General features: G+C 40.5%; 1 protein-coding gene and 1 pseudogene across 2 annotated transcripts in view; both read left to right on the top strand.

The window, feature by feature from the left end:
* Positions 1 to 525: 525 nt before the first annotated feature.
* Positions 526 to 22465, top strand: part of EIF5B (eukaryotic translation initiation factor 5B) — a 62053-nt gene continuing 40113 nt past the window's right edge. For both annotated transcript variants that reach the window (XM_070429863.1, XM_070429864.1), the window contains exons 1-7: positions 526 to 736; positions 12844 to 12969; positions 13069 to 13153; positions 13809 to 14499; positions 15838 to 16055; positions 16660 to 16810; positions 21200 to 21298. In XM_070429863.1, the coding sequence (XP_070285964.1) occupies positions 702 to 736; positions 12844 to 12969; positions 13069 to 13153; positions 13809 to 14499; positions 15838 to 16055; positions 16660 to 16810; positions 21200 to 21298 (1405 nt within the window). In that variant the 5' untranslated portion in view covers positions 526 to 701. The remainder of the gene's footprint in view (positions 737 to 12843; positions 12970 to 13068; positions 13154 to 13808; positions 14500 to 15837; positions 16056 to 16659; positions 16811 to 21199; positions 21299 to 22465) is intronic.
* On the top strand, positions 16938 to 19609 carry LOC139019589 (lysine-rich coiled-coil protein 1-like; annotated as a pseudogene).

Raw genomic sequence — 22465 nt, forward strand, 5'->3', positions numbered from 1 at the left:
TGTTTTAGTAAACGACCTATTTGGGGAACTTAATGGGTGTGTCCTTCTTTTATTTATTTATTTTTTTAGTGATTGTACGTACTTCCTAATTCATGGAGTCACTGAGAAGCCCAATTTTTGTCCTGGATTTATTTCCCTTGGGAACAACCAGAGCGCTTATCTTTGCTTCATTGTGGTTCTTTACTGATTTTCCAACAGCTGAGACTACAAAGGTGTAAAGGTTGAAAGGTGGAAAGGAAGCCCAGCTCAACCAAGTTCGGCTTCTGACCCGGCTCCAGTTCTCCCAGTCTGCGTCCCCCGCAGGGAGGGGCCGGCTTGGGGAATTTTCAGCCTCATTGTCAGCCTTTGGGTTCTAGAACCTGGAAATCGCGCGGGCGTCGATGCGCGGCGGACGCTTGCGGGAAGGGGGCGCTCCGCTCCGGCCTGGCGGGCGGGTGCAGGGGAGACGCTCTACCCGAAGGGCAGCTCTCGTTGAGCCACGCCCTGCGTCCGCACGCCGAGGCGGCGGGAAGATGCGCTTGCGCACTGCGAGCCCTCACCATATGTGCCCTGTCCCAGTGCGCGGGTCTGTGCGGAGCCGGGTGCGAGGGGCGGCAGCGCGGGGCGAACGGAGCTGAGCGGAGTCCGAGGTCGGCCGGGGAACAGTGGGTCTGTGAGAGAGCCAAGAGCGGGCTTGGGGCCGCGAGTGCCGCTGTCACGCGATGGGGAAGAAGCAGAAAAACAAGAGCGAAGACAGGTAAGTCAGTATCTGGGTCCGCTCGGCAGCGGCCGGCGCGGCTCAGGGGGTCGTGCGGGTCCCGCCCGCTCGGGGTGGACCAGGGTTGAGGCTCGAGGCCGGCCTCGCAGGGCACCGGGCCTGGGCCCTGAGTGGGCGCCGCGGGTCCGAGACCCCGGTTCCGGGCAGTCGCGGAGGGCCTCGGCGGCTGGCGGGCTCCCCGAGCCAGACTCAGTCCCGCTTCTGCCCCTCGCCCGGCCAGGAAAAGAGGGGCCTCTGGCCTGAGAAGCGGGGCAGTGGTTTCGGGGCTCCCGGCGTGGTCCGGGTGGTCGGCGTTTTGGGGGCGCCGCTCGAGGCTCGGCTCGGGAGGAGTTCTGTGCGCCTTTGTACCTGCGAGCACTGGGGGGGCGAAGGGAGCTCGAATCAACTGTGCCCGTAGCCGGTGCTCCCACCTGGGAGCCGCAGGTGCGTTGGGGGCGCTTTGCACTCACCTCCCCCTTGAGTTCACCTAATTTGGTGGGTACAGTTCTCGGTCATTTCAGGGCTGGTTGTCCGGACTCCATGCTTTTCGCTTTCCTTCTTCCGGCCAGTCAGTCTTTCGATGGTTTCTTTGCTCTCTAGCACCTCCCCTAAGAAAGGAGGCGGAGAGGAAACCGACCAACCAGGGTCGCTCCTTCCTCACCACTTAAAAGCCTTTTGGGGGAGGGAGGGAGCGCCCCGAGATTTCGGTCACTTTTCTGTGTCACATTTGGTTGAGTCTTTTACTCTTCTCGTTGGAAGAGTTTGCTTCCTGGGAGGGAACAACATGTTACTTTTCTCCTTTGTATACCACTCACCAAACTTAGTTCAAATACGGGGGGAGGGGGAGGGGAGTAAGGTAAATTAAAACAAAAACAACCCGTGATAGTTCATCATTCTGACTCAAAACGGGCATGTGGTGTTGAAGTTAAAATAAGATCACTAATGATAAGTAGGAATTCTAGATCGTTTCCTCATCTAGTACTCATCTAGTTGATGAGTAGAATTAAAAGATACCAGGGTGAGGCTTGTTTTTCACTTACAGGTCCACTGGAGGAAGTTAATTGGTTTGAAAAATAGGACTTAATTATTAATCAAACAGGATAAGTACCCCAAAAAAGCAGAATTCTGGGTGATTTAGTGGGACAAAATTTCCCTGCCTTTGACAGGATGTTTTGATGCGTGGGATACTTTTTTCTTTGAACTGTGTACACAAAATGATAAGTATAAAAAGCTTCGAGTACCAATTACCCAGCTTCACCCATTGTTATCACATGGTCAATCCTGTTTCATCCACCTGTTGGATATTTTATTTTTTAAAATATATTTTTATTTCAGAGAGGAAGGGAGAGAGAGGTAGAAACATCGATGAGAGAATCATCTGTTGGCTGCCTCCTGCACACCCCATGCTGGGGATCGAGCCCCCAACCCGGTCATGTGCCCTGACCTGGAAGCAAATTGCGACCTGGTTCATAGGTGAACGCTCAGCCACTGAGCCAGACTGCCAGGACTGCCTTGTTGGATGGATACATATATATTTTAAAATATATTTTGATTTCAGGGAGGAAGGGAGAGGGAGAGCGAGAAACATCGATGATAAGAGAATCATCGATGGCTGCCTCCTGCACGCCCCCCACAGGGGATCCAGTCCGCCACCCGGGCATGTGCCCTTGACCCCAATCGAACCTGGGAACTTTCAGTCCACAGATCCACGCTCTATTCTTGGGCCAAACCCAGCTTGGGCCCTTGTTGGATATTTTAGCAAACCTCAGAATCCGTTCATGAATAAATTCTTCAGGTGTATTTGAAAGATAATACTTGAGGGGAGAAACCTGTAGAAACAGAACAAAACAACTGCAATGCCACTGTCAAGCCTAAGGAATATTTACTGTGTTTTCTTAAATATTATGAAGTGTGCAGCCAACTTTCTAATTTCACTGATTCTCTTAATTAAAAAGATTTTTTTAAACAATTGGTTTGGTTCATGATTACGGAAGTCTGTTCTTTACGTTTAAAAGTACATGTACAAATGTGTGTATTTAAATTTCTGAATTAAAATATAAGTTGATTTAAAGTAAAAAAAAAAAAATAAAAGTACATGTATATGTTGTTATTTTACTTACAGTTTTTATCTTCCAGGCTCACAATAGAAAAAATATTCAGAGGGGAGAATTTTATTGTCTGTATTTTTGGAGGAAATTGTGTCTCTTATTGATTCATAAAGATTTTCACGGATGATGTACAGTTTCAATTGCAAACACTGGAGCCTGTTGTTAAGTGTAGAAGGAATGCTCCTATTGTTTGGGGAGTATTTTTGGTTTTGTTTTGTTGTTGTTGTTGTTGTTTTTAATATTTTCTATTGATTTTTTACAGAGAGGAAGTGAGAGGAATAGAGAGTTAGAAACATTAATGAGTGAGAAACATCCATCAGCTGCCTCCTGCACACCCCCCACTGGGGATGTGCCCACAACCAAGGTACATGCCCTTGACCGGAATCGAACCTGGGACCCTTCAGTCCGAAGGCCGATGCTCTATCCACTGAGCCAAACCGGTTAGGGCAAGTATTTTTGTTTTGTTTTGTTTTCATCCCAGCTCAGACTAATCTGTAGTCTTTATTTTTTGGCTCACCTTGAAGGAAAGTGGTGGCAATGTAATTGAAAAGGTTTTCTCATCTTATTTTTCCTTCATGGATTCCTTTGCTTGATGCTGTTCAAATTGTACGTAAGAAATCCTAGGGTTTTGCAGAGGGTCCCCCTTGACCAGAATTGCTGGGCCTTTTTACTTTGGTGTTCCACATTAGATATTTTGGAGTGGGAGAGGGAAGTTTCACTACTTGGTTAGTTTACTTTGACCTTCTGTATATTTAAATAGTACAGGCATACCTAGTTTTATTTTGCATCGCATATGCTATTGCGTTTCCTTCCTTCCTTCCTTCCTTCCTTCCTTCCTTCCTTCCTTCCTTCCTTCCTTCCTTCCTTCCTTCCTTCCCCCCTTCCTTCCTTCCTTCTTTCCTTCCTTTCTTTCTCTTTCTTTTTTCAAATTAAAGTCAAGATCCTCCAGCAAAAAGAATATGACTTGATTAGTTGATGGTTAGTATATTTAGATATTACCTGATTTTACTTTCTTGTATAAAGATCTCCACTTTTAAAGATTTTACATTCATCCCACCTCTTCCCTAACCAAGCTCTCCTAAGTAGAGCATGTTTCTGGCCAAGTAGAATTGGGTGAGAAATGAGCAGCTGTTTATTAGTTATCAAGATAAGGCACTGAGCTACTTTTCAGTTCTTGGAAAGAGCATAAATTACTTGACAGTTTCAATTCTTATAGTGTTATATTTAATCCCTGTTTTAACTTGTTAGCCACTCAGTGTTCATTTAAAATTAGGTTTTATTTCATTTGAGTATCTAATTTGGGTAGCATATATTTGTTATACCAATGACTAAACTTTTCTTAAAGACTAAGTTCTAGAATTTTGTTCCAGCTTGTGTAATTCTGAGAATGAGGCTTTGATATAGGGTATTCAGCAAATGATCCTGACTTTTTTTCATTTGGGAAAAGTCATTTGATGAGACAAGGGATAGTATTTAACATCTACAGTTTATACAGAATATAAGGCTAATATTTTCATTTCTTTCTATGACCTTCCCAGTCATCAGTTTACATAATGGGACCTTATCTTATGGAAACTTGCATTCTTAAGACATGTCCTACTGTTTTCATTTACACAGTATGATGAATGTTTCTTACTAATGTGTGCAGAGAAAAGGACCTGGATTATCTGCTTTTTTCACAATTAACATCCAATTCTTCATTCTGGTATCCCTCCTTTTGTTGGATCCCCCAAATCTGGCAGTTATATTTTTCAAGTTATAAGGAATATGGTATCTCATTATAACTAGTGGGATTAATACTATATCTCCCCCTTCCCCCCCCAAACACACACACACACCTCCCCAAAGAACATAGAGGGAAGGAAGATAACTGTTTTACCTATCACACAGTCATATATTGTGGAGGTGGAGATGTCATTCAGGAACTAGAAGATCTTTCATGAGTCAGTAGAATTCTGGGGTATGTATCTGCATACTTTAGATCAGAAGAAAAAGATGCTTAATCTGAGAGTTCTCTTAGCTCGTTCTGACACTGATATTTTAGGAAATTGGTGTGTTGCAGGAGGGACAGAATTTCTAGTTTTCCATAAATGAATAAGAAGGCAGATGAACTTTTCTTGTTGTCTTATTCTGTATTGGTGATCTCTATTGAGATCTGGAGCTGATGCAACCCCTTTTATTTTTAGTCCTCACCTGAGGATATGTTTTTATTGATTTTTAGAGAAAGAGCAAAGTGGGAGGGGAGAGGGAGAAACATCGATGTGAGAGAGGAAAATCGATTGGTTGCCTGCTGTACATGTCCTGACCAGTGATTGAACCTGCAATCTAGGTATGTGCCTTGGCTGGGGAATTGAACCTGAAACTTTTTGGTGTGTAGGACTACGCTCCAACCAACCAACTGAGCCTGGCCAGGGTTCATGTAGTTACTTTTATTTTTATTTTTAAATATATTTTATTGATTTTTTTACAGAGAGAAAGGGAGAGGAATAGAGAGTTAGAAACATTGATGAGAGAGAAACATCAATTCAGTTGCCTCCTGCACACTCCCTACTGAGGATGTGCCCACAACCAAGGTATATGTCCTTGACCAGAATCGAACCTGGGACCCTTTGGTCCCCAGGCCAACGCTCTATCCACTGAGCCAAACCAGTTAGGGCTCATGTAGTTACTTTTAATGTCACTTGCCCACCAGTTGCACATTACATATTCTTCAATAATGGGAAACCAGTGCTGGCAGCCAGGGAAGGGAAGGCCTATTCTTGCACGAATCTTCGTGCATCAATCTATAAGGAGAGCAAAGCATTGTTTAACTGATGAACTGAGTGTCAGTGGTTAGGTTGGAATAGCAGTTTTGAGAATTTTGGGTCCTAAAACTTCCAAATTACTAAGGAACCCAAAATATTTTTGTCAGTGTGGGTTATTGCTATTGATACTTACCATATTACAAGTTAAACAAAAATATTCTTAAAGTATTTATGAATTTAAAAATAAACACATTACATAGCTTATCTATTAAAGATGGGATATGCAAATTGACTGTCACTTTGCGACAAAGATGGCAATGGCCGGCCCGGAGAGAAGGCGGAGGCGGCGGCCAGAGCAAAGGCCCGGCTCCTGAGTGCCGGAGGGAAACTGGTGCCAGCAGCCAGGGAAAGGAAGGCCCATTCTTGCACGAAATGTCGTGCTTTGGGCCTCTAGGTAATAAATAACATTGTTAATCTTTTAAAATGATGAGAAGAGTGGTATTAAACATTTTTACAAATTTCTTTGCTGTCTGGCTTACTAGAAGATAGCTTCTCATCTGCTTGTGTATTCTGTCGACAACAACATACATCATGTGGCCTCTGGAAAACTCCATTGTATAGTTGGGAGAAAATGAGAATTAAAAAAGGCTCATAGTATCTTAGTATTATTTTGAAGATAATTTTGATCCTTGAATTAATTTAGACCCCCTGAACAGGTTTTGGGACCTACTTTGAGAATTGCTGATTTAGGGATTCCTAAACTGGATTTAGGTATTTGTGAGACATATTTCAAGCTGTTTGACCATCGTTACTGTTTCGCCAACAGGTGCTTAGACTGCTTGATAATCACTCAAGGACAACTTAAGGTACCTGAGGGCATCCTACCCTATATAATAAAAGCTTAATATGCAAATTGTCCCCTCAGGTGGTCATTTGACCGAGAGTTCGACCAGGAGACTGGGAATTAGACCGCTCACTATGATGTGCGCTGACCACCAGGGGGCAGTGTGGAACATGGTGGGCATCGGCGATGTGATGCTGGCAGTGGACTGCCGTGGAAGTGCTGCTGGCCCTGATGGACCGCGGCAGGATGGTGGAGCGGGCCTCGGCGGGTGTGAGCAGGGGCCTGATCACCCGCTGATCGCCCTGCAGACAGCTACCAATGGCAGAGGCAGGGGGCAGGGCCTGGCCTTGATCAATTGCCCCACAGGTGGGATGGTGGAGCAGGTGAGGGGACGGCACCAGGCCAAGGCCGGGTGCCAGGTGGGACTGCAGGGCTGGAGGCGCGAGCTGGTGCCCAGTCTCTGCAGGCCACCCCCAGGGACCCTACCCTTGCACAAATTCGTGCGCTGGGCCTCTAGTGTTAATATAACGCTCTTAATGTTTTACCTACTTATGGTAACCTATATAATAAAAGCCTAATATGTAAATTGACTGAATAGCGGAATGACTGGTCACTATGATGCGCACTGACCACCAGGGGGCAGATGCTCAACGCAGGAGCTGCCCCCAGCCCGCAGGCCCCAGGACAGCCAAGGCGGGTGCCAGCAGGGGCCCCTAATGGCCCCACAGATCACCCTGCTGAAGGAGGCGACGGGGGGCCGGGCAGGCGGACAGGTGGCGCCTGGCCGGCCAAGGTGGAGGCTTCCCTGGTCGCCCCGTATATCAGCCTGGATCGCCGGCCAGGCCTAGGGACCCTAGAGCACTAATTTTGTTTATCAGGTCTCTAGTACACACAAACACGTGCGCACACACATGCGTGTGAGCGCCAGATTATTATGACCACCCCATCAGTACTTCGTGGGGCCACCTTTTGCCTTCAATGCTGCAGCAATTCTTTTTGGCATTGACTCCACAAGATGTTGAAAGGTGATGTGAGGAGTCTGACACCATGCCTGATGAATAGCACTGTCCAGTTCTGTGAGATTTGATGGTTGTGGAACCAGCTGCCTGGTGGCTCTTTTAACTTCGTCCCACAAATGCTCAATTGGATTGAGATCTGGTGATTGTGGGGGCCACCTAAGCGAGGTAAAGCCTCCCTCATGTTCTTGAAATAACTCCTGCACAATACGAGCACCGTGGCATGGCGCATTGTCTGGTTGGAAGAAGCCATCTCCATTGGGCTACGCCATCAACATGATAGGATGAACTTGATCAGCAACGATACTTAGGTATGTTGTGCTATTGAGACATTTATAATAATCTGGCCCTCTGGCAACTTCAGCACGAAATTATAGCTAATTTGCCTACAAATGTCAGGTGGTCATAATAATCTGGCCACTCAGTGTATATATATATGTATTTTAATATAATAGGTGAATTTATTGAGGTCTATTAAAAATCTGTGATGGTTGATTTTTTAAAAATATATTTTATTGCCGAAACCGGTTTGGCTCAGTGGATAGAGCGTCAGCCTGCAGACTGAAAGGTCCCGGGTTCGATTCCGGTCAAGGGCATGTACCTGGGTTGTGGGCACATCCCCAGTAGGGGATGTGCAGGAGGCAGCTGATCGATGTTCCTCTCTCATCGATGTTTCTAACTCTCTATCTCTCTCCCTTCCTCTCTGTAAAAAATCAATAAAATATATTTAAAAATATATAAATAAATAAATTAATTAAAAAATATATTTTATTGATTTTGAGAGATAGAGAGCTAGAAACATTGATGAGAAAGAAACATCGATCAGCTGCCTCCTGCACACCCCCTATTGGGGATATGCCTGCAACCAAGGTACATGCCCTTGACTGGAATCAAACCTGGGACCCTTCAGTCCGCAGGCCGACGCTCTATCCACTGAGCCAAACCGGTTAGGGCTGTGATGGTTGATTTTAATTGGCAGTTGATTATTTGGTACATTTGACACCTTTATGTTATTGAATCATCCCATTCAAGAAATGTATTGAGTTTCTATTAAAGTGCCATATACAGTGATCAACAAATAATAATATGACATGCTTCTGTATTTGGTTAATGTAATTGTATGTCAGTAATTGTGGAGAGCAGCTACAGTGTTCGGACAGGATCAAGCCTCAGACTGACTTGCGGCAAAGCCACATACAAGTCCCAACTTGGAGGGCAAAGCCCTCCTAGCACAATTATAGCCAAAAGGCTATGGTTGTAAGCTTGACCTTATAGTCTGACCCTGCAGTCCTAGGAAGTTAAGGGATGTGGGCTGCAGGAGGTGCAGCAAGTGCTGCTTAATCAAAGTTTGATAGAGTTCAGAGAATGGCAACAACAGGAAAGAAGCAGATTTGAAACTCGCCAGAACATTGTAAACATCTTGCCCTTGTTTTGCTTTGTGTGATCTGACTATAAAATAAAGCTTGGGCTTACAGGTTGTGTCACTGTTTCCTCATCCAGGCACAGTGATATACCTGGCCCCAACTGTATTCTCTTGTCTGTTTTGTTTAATCCTTCACTGCCCCTCCTCAGGTTCACCACTGGCCATGCTGGACATGGTTGAAGTAATATTTTATTACCAGGGGCCCAGTGCACGAATTCGTGCACCTTGAAAGGAACTGTGGGCCACGAGGCTGCAGTGGGCACAGGAGCGGGTCTCGGCTGATCCTCCACGCCCCGGCCTGGCCCCTCCCACCGCAGCTCTTGGTCCCCTGTCTGCTGGCACTGGCCCTGATTGTTTGGCGCTATCACTGGGTGCGAGTGGCAGCTGCTGCCCCAATCGCCCCTCAGAAGCAGGGGGAGGTGGAGAAGCCCTGAGGGGTGATCAGGGCTGGCACCAGGTGCTGGCAGCAGGTGCTAGTGCCAGGCGGGACCATGGTGCATGGGAGCAAAGAATTTTCAGTAACCACCAGAGGCTCCCCCCAATGAAAGCAACTGGCGCCCCACCTTGGTCTGGCACCCCCACTCACCTGCTCTACCATCCCGCTGCGCCCAACGCCCGCCATGTTCTGCGCACACGCCCCCTGGTGGTCATCACACGTCATAGTGACCAGATGTTCGGCTGTTCCATCATTCGGTCTCTTTGCATATTAGGGCTTTATATATATTTATAATTTTCTTTCATTGCTGTTAAAGTAATACTTTTTCTTTCTTTTTTTCTGGTAAATAGGAAAACTTTTCCAGGATGGTTGTTTGTCTTGTGTGTCACCAATTTACTGTACTCTTATTAGGAGTAGCTCTATAAAGGATGAGGACTATGTTGTGATTAGATTATTAGTTTTTCCTAGTATGTGAATAGTAAAGGGGGAGAGCATGGAGAAAATTAAAGATATAGCAGCAGCCGAAACCGGTTTGGCTCAGTGGATGGAGCATCGGCCTGGGGACTGAAAGGTCCCAGGTTCGATTCCGGTCAAGGGCATGTACCTGGGTTGCGGGCACATCCCCAGTAGGAGATGTGCAGGAGGCAGCTGATCGATGTTTCTCCCTCATCGATGTTTCTAACTCTCTATCCCTCTCCCTTCCTCTCTGTAAAAAATCAATAAAATATATATAAAAAAAAGAATAATAAAAAAAAAAGATATAGCAGCATTCAAATGTTTTAATTAGTGACACACAAATGACTGCTTTTTTTCCTTCCTTTCTATTTTATGCGTTGTAACAAATATGTATTGTTGAGAACGTTTACTGCAAAAGGTATTTTGAAACCCGTATTAAACAGTATTGAAATAATCACTGTGTACTACTTGCCCCAGCAGTAACTACAACATTTACATAATGAAACACTTAATGTAGAACCAAAACCATGCTGTAACTATTTTGAGAATGTGGGAGGAAGGAAAAGGAATAAAGATCTAAGAAATACCATGTTACATTTTAACCAACAATGTATTAGAGTTATAATTTCTCTACATCCTCACTTATCAACTGACTTTTTGATTACTGTGTAGTAGCCATTCCCATGGGTGTGAAGTGGTGTCATACTATGATTTTGGTTTGTCATTCCATGATGGTTTAAAATGTTAAATGTTGTGCTTATTGGATATTTGCATATCTTGTTTGGAGAACTGTCTATTCAAAGCCTTTGCCCATTTTAAAATTTTTTAGGAATAAGAATTCTTTATATATTCTACATACTAACCCTTTATCCAGGTATGATTTGCAAATATTTTCTATCATTCTGTGAGTTGCTTTTCTTTTCTCCCATTGGAGGTTATTGTTCCACTTTCTTGGTGATATCCTTTGTAGCAAAAAGGTTCTAGTTTTGATGAAGTCTGATTCATTTATGTTTTCTTTGGTTGTTTATGTTTTTGGTGTCAGATCTAAGAAACCATCACTAGATCCAAGGTCGTGAAGATTTACTAGGTTTTCTTCTAGTAGTTTTATAGTGTTAAACTTTGAGCCATTTTAAGTTAACTTTTGTATATCATGTAACATGGGGGGTCCAGCTTTATTCTTTGCATGTAGATAGCCAGTTGTCTTGACACCATTTGTTAAAAAGACTTTAATTCTTTGTTGAAATCAGTTCACCATGTATGTGGGTGTTTGTTTATAGATTCTCAATTCTGTCCCATTGGTCTATATGTCTATCCTTAAAGCAGTACTTCTCTGTCTTGATTACTATAGCTTTGTATTAAGTTTTGAAATTGGGAAGTGTGATTTCTCTAGCCTTGTTCTTTTTGAGATTGTGTTGGCTAGTCTGGGTTTCTTGCATTTCCATAGAGATATTAGGATCAGCTTCTAAATTTCTGCAAAAAAGGGGAGGAGGGAGTAGCTAGAATTTGGATTAGGATTGCATTTCACCTGTAGATCAGCGATTTTGAACTTTTTTTTCATCTCATGGCATATATAAACTAATTACTAAAATTCTATAGCACTCCAAAAATATGTTTTTTGCTGATCTGACAAAAAAAGGTGTAATTTTGATTCATTTACAATGGACAGCTATTGTGTTGGCTGTTATCATTTTTTTATTTGACAGTCTTAGGGAAAAGAGGTCAGTGCCCTGACTAAATAGTCAGATATTGCATGTTTCAAAAATTCTTGCAGCACATTGTTTGAAAATTGCTGCTATAGATCAATTTTGGGAGTATTGCAAATATTTTGCCTTCTGATCTGTAAACATGGGATGTCTTTCCACTTATTTAGGTCTTTGGTGTTTTTTAATAATATTTTGTAGTTTTCAGAGTAGATTTGCAACTCTTTTCAAAAACTCTTCCTGAGCATTTCTTTTTTTATGCTATTGTAAATGGAATTCTTTTCTTAATTTCATTTTCAGATTGTTCGTTGCTAGTGCATAGTTTAAATACAGTTGATTTTTTGTACAGTGGCCAATCCTGCAATCTTAATGAATTCACTTATTAGCTGTAATAATCTTTTTATCCTTAGGATTTTCTCTGTGCATGGTCAGGTCTTAGGCAAGTTCAAATGGCTTCCTCCTTTTCTACTCTAAATGCTTTTTCTTTGTTTTGCCTAAAGTTCTGGCTAAATCTTGCAGTACAATGTTGAATAGAAATGGGGAGAGTGGACATTTTTGTCTTGTTTCTGATCGTAGGGGAAACTTTGTTTTCCCCCATTAAGTATAATGTTAGCTGTGTTTTCCCTAGAGACCCTTTTTTAGGTTGAGGAAAGTTTGGTTTCTATTCCTAGTTGGTTGACTCTTTTTACCAGGAAAGGGTGTTGGATTTTGGTTAAACACTATTTCTTCATTTATTACAATAACCATGTGTTTTTTGTCTTATTTACTAGAGGCCCAGTGCCCAAAATTCATGCACAGTGGCGGGGGAGCGGGTTCAGCCTGGCCTGTGCGCACTCTCGTAATCCGGGACTCCTTGGGTAAGGTCCCTAGGGCCTGGCTGGCGATCAAGGCCTAGCCCTGCCGCCACTGCCACTGCTTGCCATCTGTGTGGTGCTGCCCCTCCCCCCCTGCCCCCGCCACCAGTCGTCTACCTCTGCAGGTAACAGGCAGGGGGTGCAATAGCTTGGCTGACCTAGGCCTCCCTCTGCAGGGTGATCGCTGGCCTGCTCACACACCCACCACAGCATCGCTGGCTGATGACCTGGGCCTCCCTCTGTTGGGCGATCATGGGGCCCCAAAATCGATCACCCTGCAGAGGGAGGCCCCGCCCACCCACCTCAGTGCTGCCAGCTAGGTGGCCTGGGCCTCCCTCTGTGGCCGCCGGCAGGAGGCAGCTGATGAATCTTTCTCTGTCATCGATGTATCTCTCTCTCTCTCTCTCTCTCTCCCTTTTTTCTCTAAAATCAATAAAAACATTTTCCAAAACATTTCTCTGTAGGTGAATGTGCTAGATTATTTTGTTCTCGAGTAACATTTAGATCTTCTTTGTTTTCATTTAAGTGCCAAGGATGACATTGATCTTGATGCCTTGGCTGCAGAAATAGAAGGAGCTGGTGCTGCTAAGGAGCAGGAGCCTCAAAAGTCCAAGGGGAAGAAGAAAAAAGAAAAAAAAAGGCAAGACTTTGAGTAAGTATATTTCAAATATATTTGCTTTTTACTAGCTTCGGTACAAGATTCACTTATTAAGCTGATTCCTTGCCTTAAATATATTTTCATCTTTCCTAGTGAAGATGATATCCTGAAAGAACTGGAAGAATTGTCTTGGGAGGCTCAAGGCATCAAAGCTGACAGAGAAACCGCGGCAACAAAGGTGAATGGTTGTTAGCCAGCCTTGCTTCCTAGTGCCTGATTTTAGGGAGCTGCTTTTGCAAACAGATAAAATTTTCTATAAATTCTGATGCCAACAGGGGAAAAGCAAGTTTTAGGAAAGAAATAATGTCTTTTAAAACCTTTTACAGATAGAAAGATGCTTTACTTGTAATCTAAAGGTATTTTGGGATATGTTGCCTGTTTATAAAATTGATGTATTTGGAGATAGAACATTTCCTATCTCCACCTTCAATTTCTTAAATATTATTTCTTTTTCATCATTTGAATTTGGAGAGGCTTCAGAACAGTGGGAAAGTGATAGTATTTCTTCTTATTTCCATACCCCCCTTAAACTTTGTGTGCCATTGGAAGAAGCTAGTAAGTGTGGATTGTGATTAGTGCTGGCTCTAGAGTACCTGGATTCTGACATTCACTGTGAGTGCCAGTGAATGGTTGTTAGCGAGATGTGCCTGACACCTAGGCTAGCTTTTGTTACTTAGTTGAGGTTTATCTCCTTATAAAAAAAGACTTTTGAAAATATTTTGAGAATTTTTTGATGTGTTTTTCATGAAGTATGTGACTCTGAGGAGTTTCAATTATTTATTTTAAAACAAAATATAACTCTGTTAATATTTCTAACAATAGAATTTTTTTAGCCAACAGAAAATAATGAAGAAGAATCCTTCTCAAAACAAGATAAAAAAAAGAAAGCACAGAAAGGCAAAAAACAAAATTTTGATGAGAATGATAGTGATGAATTGGAAGATAAGGATTCAAAATCAAAAAAGACAGCAAAACCAAAAGTGGAAATGTACTCTGGGAGTGATGATGATGATGATGATGATGATGATGATGATTTAAAAAAACTTTCTAAAAAAGCTAAAGGGAAAACTCAAAAATCAAATAAGAAGTGGGATGGGTCAGAAGAGGATGAGGATAACAGTAAGAGAATTAAAGAGCGTTCCAGAGTAAATTCTTCAGGGGAAAGTGGTGATGATTCAGATGAATTTTTGCAGTCTAGAAAAGGACAGAAAAAAAATCAAAAAAATAAGCCAGGTCCTACTGTAGAGAGTGGGAATGAGGATGAAGACTCCTTCAAAATTAAGACAGTGGCCCAAAAGAAGGCAGAAAAGAAAGAGCGCGAGAGAAAAAAGCGAGATGAAGAAAAGGCAAAACTGCGGAAGCTGAAAGAAAAAGAAGAGTTAGAAACTGGTAAAAAGGATCAGAGTAAACAAAAAGAACCTCAAAAGAAATCTGAAGAGGAAAGTGCAAAATCCAAGGTGACTCTTGATCCTGGAACAGCCCCTGCTTCTGATGAGAAGGGAGAGGTGCCCGTAGCCGCTGAAGGTTGGTAAAATTATTGCAGAAAGGGCAAAAGGCTTGGGTTCATATTTAATCTAAGGTTTGATCATTATGCCCCAAAGTCATTTTCTTATTTGTCCTTGGTTATAAAGATGCTTAATCGTAAGAAAATCTTTAAAAAACTACATCTGTGTACTTTCTGAATTGATGTTTATTGTTAAAGATTTATATGTAATACAAAATGTCTTTCAAGCGGTTTGTACACAGACTAGGATTTTTATAGAATTTCACTGTGATAACCAATTTTTTGTTGTTGATAAAGAGTGGAAGTTGCCTAATGAAAATTTATTCTTCTCTGACGATAACTTGGTGTCAGGTGATAACTGAATTCTTTCCTGTTTTTATATTTCTTTATCAAAGTTTTTATTAACTTTAAAGAGAGAGGAAGAGAGAAAGAGAGAGGAAACATTAAACTGAGAGAGGGAGAAACATCGACTGGCTACCTCCTGCATGCCCCTTACTGGGGATAGAGCCCACAACCCAAACCGGGACTTGAACTGGTCACCTTTTGGTGCGTGGGACGATGCTCAACCAACTGAGCTACCCAGGCCAGGGCTCTTAGCTGTTTTTAAAAACCCAATTCAGCCTGTGAAATAGAAAAGTAAAACATGCTGAAATTAATTAACATCTTTTAAGCAATAGCCACTTTTTAGTACCATAACTAATTAACAAAAAATAAGCTTTATAGTTAAATTTCCCATTCTTAATCAGAATAAAAACAGATCAAATGATTCACATAGCTTTTCTTTAGACTAGTAAAACCTCTGAGGGGAAAATTGACATAACTTTTTTAACCACTTGAAATATTATCTGGACATATTTGAAGAGAAACACCATGAAAGTAGCTTTATAATTTTTAGCTTTCTAAGCACAATACTATAGAGTTCTTAGAATATAATTACCTATATTTTTTTGTTTTACCCTTCTAATATTTTAAGATTGGCATCATTCATATTATTCCCATTTTATAGAAGCAACACTAGCTAAGAATTAAGGCAGGAATTCAGACACTGTAGATTAAGAGCTTCATTAGATACATTATATCTTGTCCCTGCTGAAAAGATCCTGCTGTCTTCTGGCATCTCTCAGGACAACTCAGAGCAACACCAGCGTTGCAGGCTTCTAAGGAAGCTAACTTGGGGATTCTAAGCTGATCTAGGTGCTCAGGTTCTCCTGTGCTCTTCTGGATGCCTTGATGCCTACAGGCTCTAGCCCGCTGCTGGCATCAGCTTCAGCCCATTATGGTCCTAGAATTCTGGGGTTTGCTCATCATTGCCTTAGGAAACTTTAAAAAACAACAGTTTATCTATTCTTTTTTGATAGATGACAATGAAGCAGACAAAAAGAAAAAAGACAAGAAGAAAAAGAAAGTAGAAAAGGAAGACAAAGAGAAGGAGAAGAAAAAAGGACCTAGCAAAGCCACAGTTAAAGCTATGCAGGAAGCTCTGGCTAAGTTGAAAGAAGAAGAAGAGAGACAGAAGCGAGAAGAGGAAGAACGCATCAAACGGCTTGAGGAGTTGGAAGCCAAGCGGAAAGAAGAGGTACGTTTTCATAAAGTTGCCGACATTGACATTGTGTTTAACTTAAAATCTCTTCTCTATGAAATATCTCTAACCTCGAAATCTGTTGTCTGGATTTAAATGGTACAGAAAATTCTACCTTTATTTCCTGAGGTACATACAGGTGTTGCTTATGTATCATTGCCAAGACATAGTCTATTCTCATGAGTAATCATTATGTGCATCCTGGCTGGTGTGGCTCAGTGGTAGAGTGTTGGCCCAAACACTGAAGGGTCACTGGTTCGATTCCAGGTCAAGGATGCATGCTGGCAGGCTCGTTCCCTGGCCTTGGTTGGGAACATGCAGGAGGCCACCAATCAATGTTTCTCTCTCACATCGATGTTTCTCTCTCTCTGTCTGTCCCCATTCCTTCCACTCTCTCTAAAAATCATTGGAAAAAATATCCTTGGGTGAGGATTAACAAAAAAATTTATGTATAACATTTAAAATATTATCATTTGGAATCTCCTAACATAATACTTTGCATGTATCGCAAAAGCTTTGTTTGAAGCTTGGGTTTTTTACATTTAAATTTTATAATTGATTAAGCTAGTACAAATTTTGTCTGATATATATTCTTTTATAGGAAAGATTAGAACAAGAAAAAAGAGAAAGGAAAAAGCAAAAAGAAAAAGAAAGAAAAGAACGCTTGAAAAAAGAAGGGAAACTTTTAACTAAATCTCAGAGAGAAGCCAGAGCCAGAGCTGAAGCTACCCTTAAACTTCTACAAGCTCAGGGTAAGTAGTATTTTTAATTAATGGGAAGAGTCGCTTCTCTCAAGTAGTTGTATCTTTATAATGGTCAAAATGAAAATTGAATTGTACTAGAACAATTCCTATGAAAATGCTGTGAAAAAGTCTAATAATGTTAGGTGATATAATTTCCTTATGTAGGGAGATGACTTACATACTATGTTAAAATTTTATGTGTAAATGATAGTGTATGTATAAAAACATTTTTTTGTCCCCCAAAATAAATGAAAATAGAGAATATAGTTAAATGAGTCCCCATTTACCCATCACTCAGTTTAAACAATTATCAATATATATCATTTTTGTTTTGTCCTCCACCCACTTTTTTCCCTTGTGGTATTTTAAAGTAAATTTCAGATACCATATTATTTTACTTATATTTTACTTTAGTATGTATCTCTAACAAGTAAGGACATTTTACTTTTTAACATGAATAGAGTACATCTTACTTCTAACAAAGTTAATTCCTTGATAGCATCTGATTTTCTGTCCCATTTAAAATTTTTCCCCATTTGTCTCCAAATGCCTTTTATAATTGATTAAGAAAATAAAAAAATCAGGATCCAGAGCCATAAAACAAGCTTTAAGACATTTGAAAGAATTAAAGCAAACAGAATAAAAAATAAAACATAATTAAACTGTCTGGCTGGTGTGCACAGTGGTTAGAGCATTGGTCTACACACCGAAGGTTCACGGGTTTGAATCCTGATCCAAGGGAACATAACCTGGGTTGCAGGTTTGATTCATGCCCTGGTTGGGGTGAGTGCAGGTGTCAGCCAATCAATGTGTCTCTCTCATATTGATGTCTCTCCGCCCTCCCCCCACTTTCTGGCTTCCTCCCTTTCCCTCTCTAAAAATCAATAGAAAAAATATCTCAGGTAAGGATTAACCAAACACACATGCACGCACACAACAATTACACTAGAAAAGAATAATAGAAATATGTTGAGAAAAATCCAGAAATATTTGAAAATTAAACAACCTACTTCTTATTAATCCATGAGTTCAAGAAGTCTCATTGAGAATTAGAAAGTAACTTAAAAAAAAATAAAGCACAACAAAATTTTGAAAATGTGCTTAGAGGGAAATTTATAGCATTAAAATGCTTCTTTTAGTAAAAGAAGAAAGATTGCACATCAATAATCTTACGTTTCCCATCCTACCAACCAAAAATAAGAAGAGCAAAGTAATGTAATAGAAAAAAAATAGAATCGATGAGGCCTCCTCATTCTACCCCGCCGGAGGTGGTGGCGGCGGCAGCGGTTGTCCCTGCCACTCTACCACCTCCACCTTGGCTTATCTCCCGGCCAGTGGCGTTGGCAGAGAGGGGGACAGTAGTCATAGATGCCCGCCCCTGCCTCACAAGAAGCTCCCCAGTTGTTGCACAGTCTCACTCTTTGGGGAAAGTTTATGCTAGAAAACTGAAGGCAATTAATGGGTGAATATGATCAGATTTCTCCACCAAGTTCTCAGTCTGATAAGGAAAATCCCTTGTTGTCAACCTAAAGAAGCATTCAGAGAAGACATCTGACTCCTTTCAAGATGAACTTGAAGGTTATATCAAAGTTAAGAAAGCCAGAGGCTTAGAACCAAAGACTTGTTTCAGGCAGATGAGAGGGGACTATTTGGAAACCTGTAGGGACAAAGAAGAGGTTGATTTCAGACCCAGGTACAGAATATTTGATCATAGACTCCCAACTGAAACCATCCAGACCCACCCAAGGTCATGCAGTATTTCACAAATAGTGGAAAATCAGTTACCTCATACTACCAGCTCATGACAGCATGAGATACTGTCAATTCACCAGGGACTATTTCTCAGAAAAATCAGCACCCCTGAACCTTAGTCATCAAGAGTATAATTATAGCTCATACAGTGTCGAATCCAGAGTTTACAGGCACCTCTCAGAAAACAGTACCAGTGCCCATAAAGCCGGCCATGAACGGACACACCCGAAGAGAAAACGGCACCCAGAAGGAGGCAAAGGAAAATCAGAGGAGCAGCAGCCCAAACATAAGAGGAAAAAAGGTTGTGAGGAAACAGATTTAGACAAACACAAGAGCTTCTAGAAAAGCAACACAGAGGTAGAAACAATCAGGATCAGCACAGAAAAGCTTAAGAATCAAAGGGAGAGAAAAAGACGAGATGTAGCCTCTAAGAAAGAGAAAAAGGAACAAGGCACAGAAAGGACGGAGGAGGAAATGCTTTGGGACCAATCTATCCTTGGATTTGAAGCTCTTGAGTTGATTCTCCTGAGGTTAAACTGAAAAATCATCAAGGAGCTTGGTTTTATGATGTTCATGTTCATAGCACTTTTCTCATGGAAATAGGTACTTTCACTTCTAACAAAGGCCAAGTGAACAAAAAGGATTTAGGCCTTGGCCGGATAACTCAGTTGGTTGGAGTGTGGTCCCAATAAGCCAAGCTTTCAGGTTCAATCCCTGGTCAGGGCACATATACGAAGCAACCAATGAATGCACAAATAAGTGAAACAACAAATTGATGTTTCTCTCATTCTCTCTCCCTTTCTCTCCTTCAAATCCTTAAAGTATTTAGTATGCTTGATAAATCCAACATGGAAATTACTTTTCTTCATTTCCTAGAAACATTATTACATTTTTCTTACATATAATGTAATTTCCCTTAATGAGAGCAGCTTTGCTTTTATTCATCAAACTGCTATGATTATGGAAATATTTTTCCCTTGGGAAGTGATTTATTTTAAATTGGAGGATTAATAGGCTTTGTAGAATCTATTTCTTAATTGGGTTTGTTTTAGTTTGGGGTGGGGTATTTTTATATTCATTAGTTTTCTCAATTTACATTTTTTTCCTCTGGGGAAAAAAATAAATATATATATATATATATATATATAAGTTCTTTGTGTTTTATAGATTGAATAATGAAAAATGAAATACATTAAAATAATCTTAGGTTACATATGGTTTTAAAAGTTTCTAAGAGTATACAAAATCCATTTATAGTAAGTACTTATAATGAATTTCTAGTTTCTAAAAAAAAAAAAGAATGAAGCCAAAAACCAGTTCTTGAAAAAAAAAATCAATAAAATTGATAAACTTCTAGACTGACTAAGAAAAAGCTAAGACAAATTATTGATATCAGGAGTGAAAGGGTTGGGAGAGGCATCATCCTTACAGATCCTATAAGTATTAAAATGATGATAAGGGAATAGAATGAGAAATTCTATACTCATAAATTCAAAAGCTCAGATAAAATAGAGCCATTCCTTACTAGATATAAACTATCAAAACTCACAAAGAAGTACATAACCTGGATAGTCCTATATCTACTATAGTTTCCCTTCAAATGTGGAGGATACATTCCAAGATCCTCAGTGGATGCCTAAAACCATGGAGTAACAAAACATACTTATGTTTTCTCCTACATATACATACCTCTGATAAAGTTTAATTTATAAATTAGGCACAGTAAGAGATTAACAAGAACTAAAATGAAAAATATAACAATATTAACTATAATAAAAGTTATGTGAATATGGTCTCAATTTAAGACTACAATGAGATATCACTACACATTTATTAGAATACATAAATTAAAAAGAATCAAAACATCTCTTTTAACCAAATGCTGGTGAGGATATTGAACAGTTGATACTCTCATACAGTACTGTTGGGAATGCAAACTTGTAAAGACACTTCGGAAAACAGTGGTCATTTGCTTAGAAAATTAAATACATATTTACCTAATGTGCCATAATTTCCACTACAAAATCTTTACCCCAGAGAAATGTTCACACAAAAACCTCTACATACAAATACTCATATCAGTTTTATTTATAAATGTCAAAAACTAAAAATAACTCAAATGTCCTTCAATTGCCTCCTGAATAAAGAAAGGAACTGTGTTCCTTCAATACAATGGAATGCTACTCAGCAGTAAAAAGAAATGAAATACTGGTACATACAACAAAGAGGATGACTCATCCCTTAAGATGACAGCAGCCAGACTGTAAGGTACATTTCTGTGACATTTAGAAAATGCAAATCTTTGAAGATGTAGAACAGGTCAGTGCCGCCAGGGGCTAAGGATGTGAGCAGAGTTTGACTACATAATATCCACAGAGTGATGGAATTTTTTTGCATCATCGTGATGGTGGTTGTATAATTTTAGGTATTTGTCAAAAGTCTTAGAACTGTACACCAACATAATGGAATTTTATTGTATGGGTAAAATTTAGAATGCCTTATATAAAAAAGGTTTTTCCATGAATGTTATTTTTTATATTTTAAGGTATGTATCTTTGAGGTGAATAGAATGTTATGTGTTTAAGTACTATCTCTTAAGGTGACATACAGGTTAGTATAAACCTGAAATTTTCCATTATCCCTCAGGTGTTGAAGTGCCATCAAAAGACTCTTTGCCAAAGAAAAGGCCAATTTATGAAGATAAAAAGAAGAAAAAAACTCCACAGCAGCTAGAAAATAAAGAAGGTTTGTATACAAAATAGTCTGATTTAGAAACATTTTTTTTTGCTTTTTCCCACACTTTAAAACAGAATGGCTTTAAAAAAGAAATCAACAAGTCAGAATGGCATATTAAAACTGATTTTTTTCACACTTTTCTGATTTTTGTTATTCTTAACTGGTTGAAGTAATAGAGTGATGAAAAAGTACTTGTGTTTAAAAACTCTGGATCCTACCCTATAAATAACTATTTTTTAATTTAATTTTATTTTTTTAATCTTTATTGTTGAGAGAGTATTACAGATGTCCCCACCTTCTTTCTCCCCTTTGTCCCTCTCCACTGGTTCCTGCCCCATCCCAGGCCTTCACCACCCTATTGTTTATGTCCGTAGGTAATGCATACATGCATATAAGTTCTTTGGTTAATCTCTTTCCTCCGCCCTTCCCTCTGAGATTCTTAGTCTGTTCCATGTTTCCATGCCTCTGATTCTATTTTATTCATCAGTATATTTTGTTCATTAGATTCCTTGATTGTTTATTTTGATTTTTACATTAAATTGTTGATAGATATGTATTTATTGCCATTTTATTCACATTTTTTATCTTTTCCTTTTTCTTCTTTAAGAAGACCCTTTAACATTTCATGTAATGCTGGTTTGGTGATGATGAACTCCTTTAGTTTTTTCTTGTCTGTGAAGCTCTTTATCTGACCTTCAATTCTAAATGATAGCTTTGCTGGGTAGAGTAATCTTGTTTGTAGATCCTTGCTATTGTCACTTTGACTATTTCTTGCTACTCCCTTCTGGCCTGCAAAGTTTCTTGAGAAATCAGCTGATAGCCCTAACCGGTTTGGCTCAGTGGATAGAGCATTGGCCTGCAGACTGAAGGCTCCCAGGTTCGATTCTGGTCAAGGGCATGTACCTTGGTTGTGGGCACAACCCCCACAGTGGGGAGTGTGCAGGAGACAGCTCATCTATGTATCTCTCTCATCGATGTTTCTAACTCTTTATCCCTCTCCCTTCCTCTCTGTAAAAAATCAATAGAATATATATTTTTTTAAAAATCAGCTGACAGCCCTGTGGGTGCTCCCTCATAGGTAACTAACTGCTTTTCTCTTGCTTCTTTTAAGATTCTCTCTTGGTCTTTAACCTTTGGCATTTTAATTATGATGTGCCTTGGAGTGGGCCTCTCTGG

Source organism: Myotis yumanensis, unplaced genomic scaffold (genome assembly GCF_028538775.1).
Source record: "Myotis yumanensis isolate MYYU_CA2020_CCGP unplaced genomic scaffold, mMyoYum1.0.hap1 SCAF_11, whole genome shotgun sequence".
NCBI classification, from domain to species: Eukaryota; Metazoa; Chordata; class Mammalia; order Chiroptera; family Vespertilionidae; genus Myotis; species Myotis yumanensis.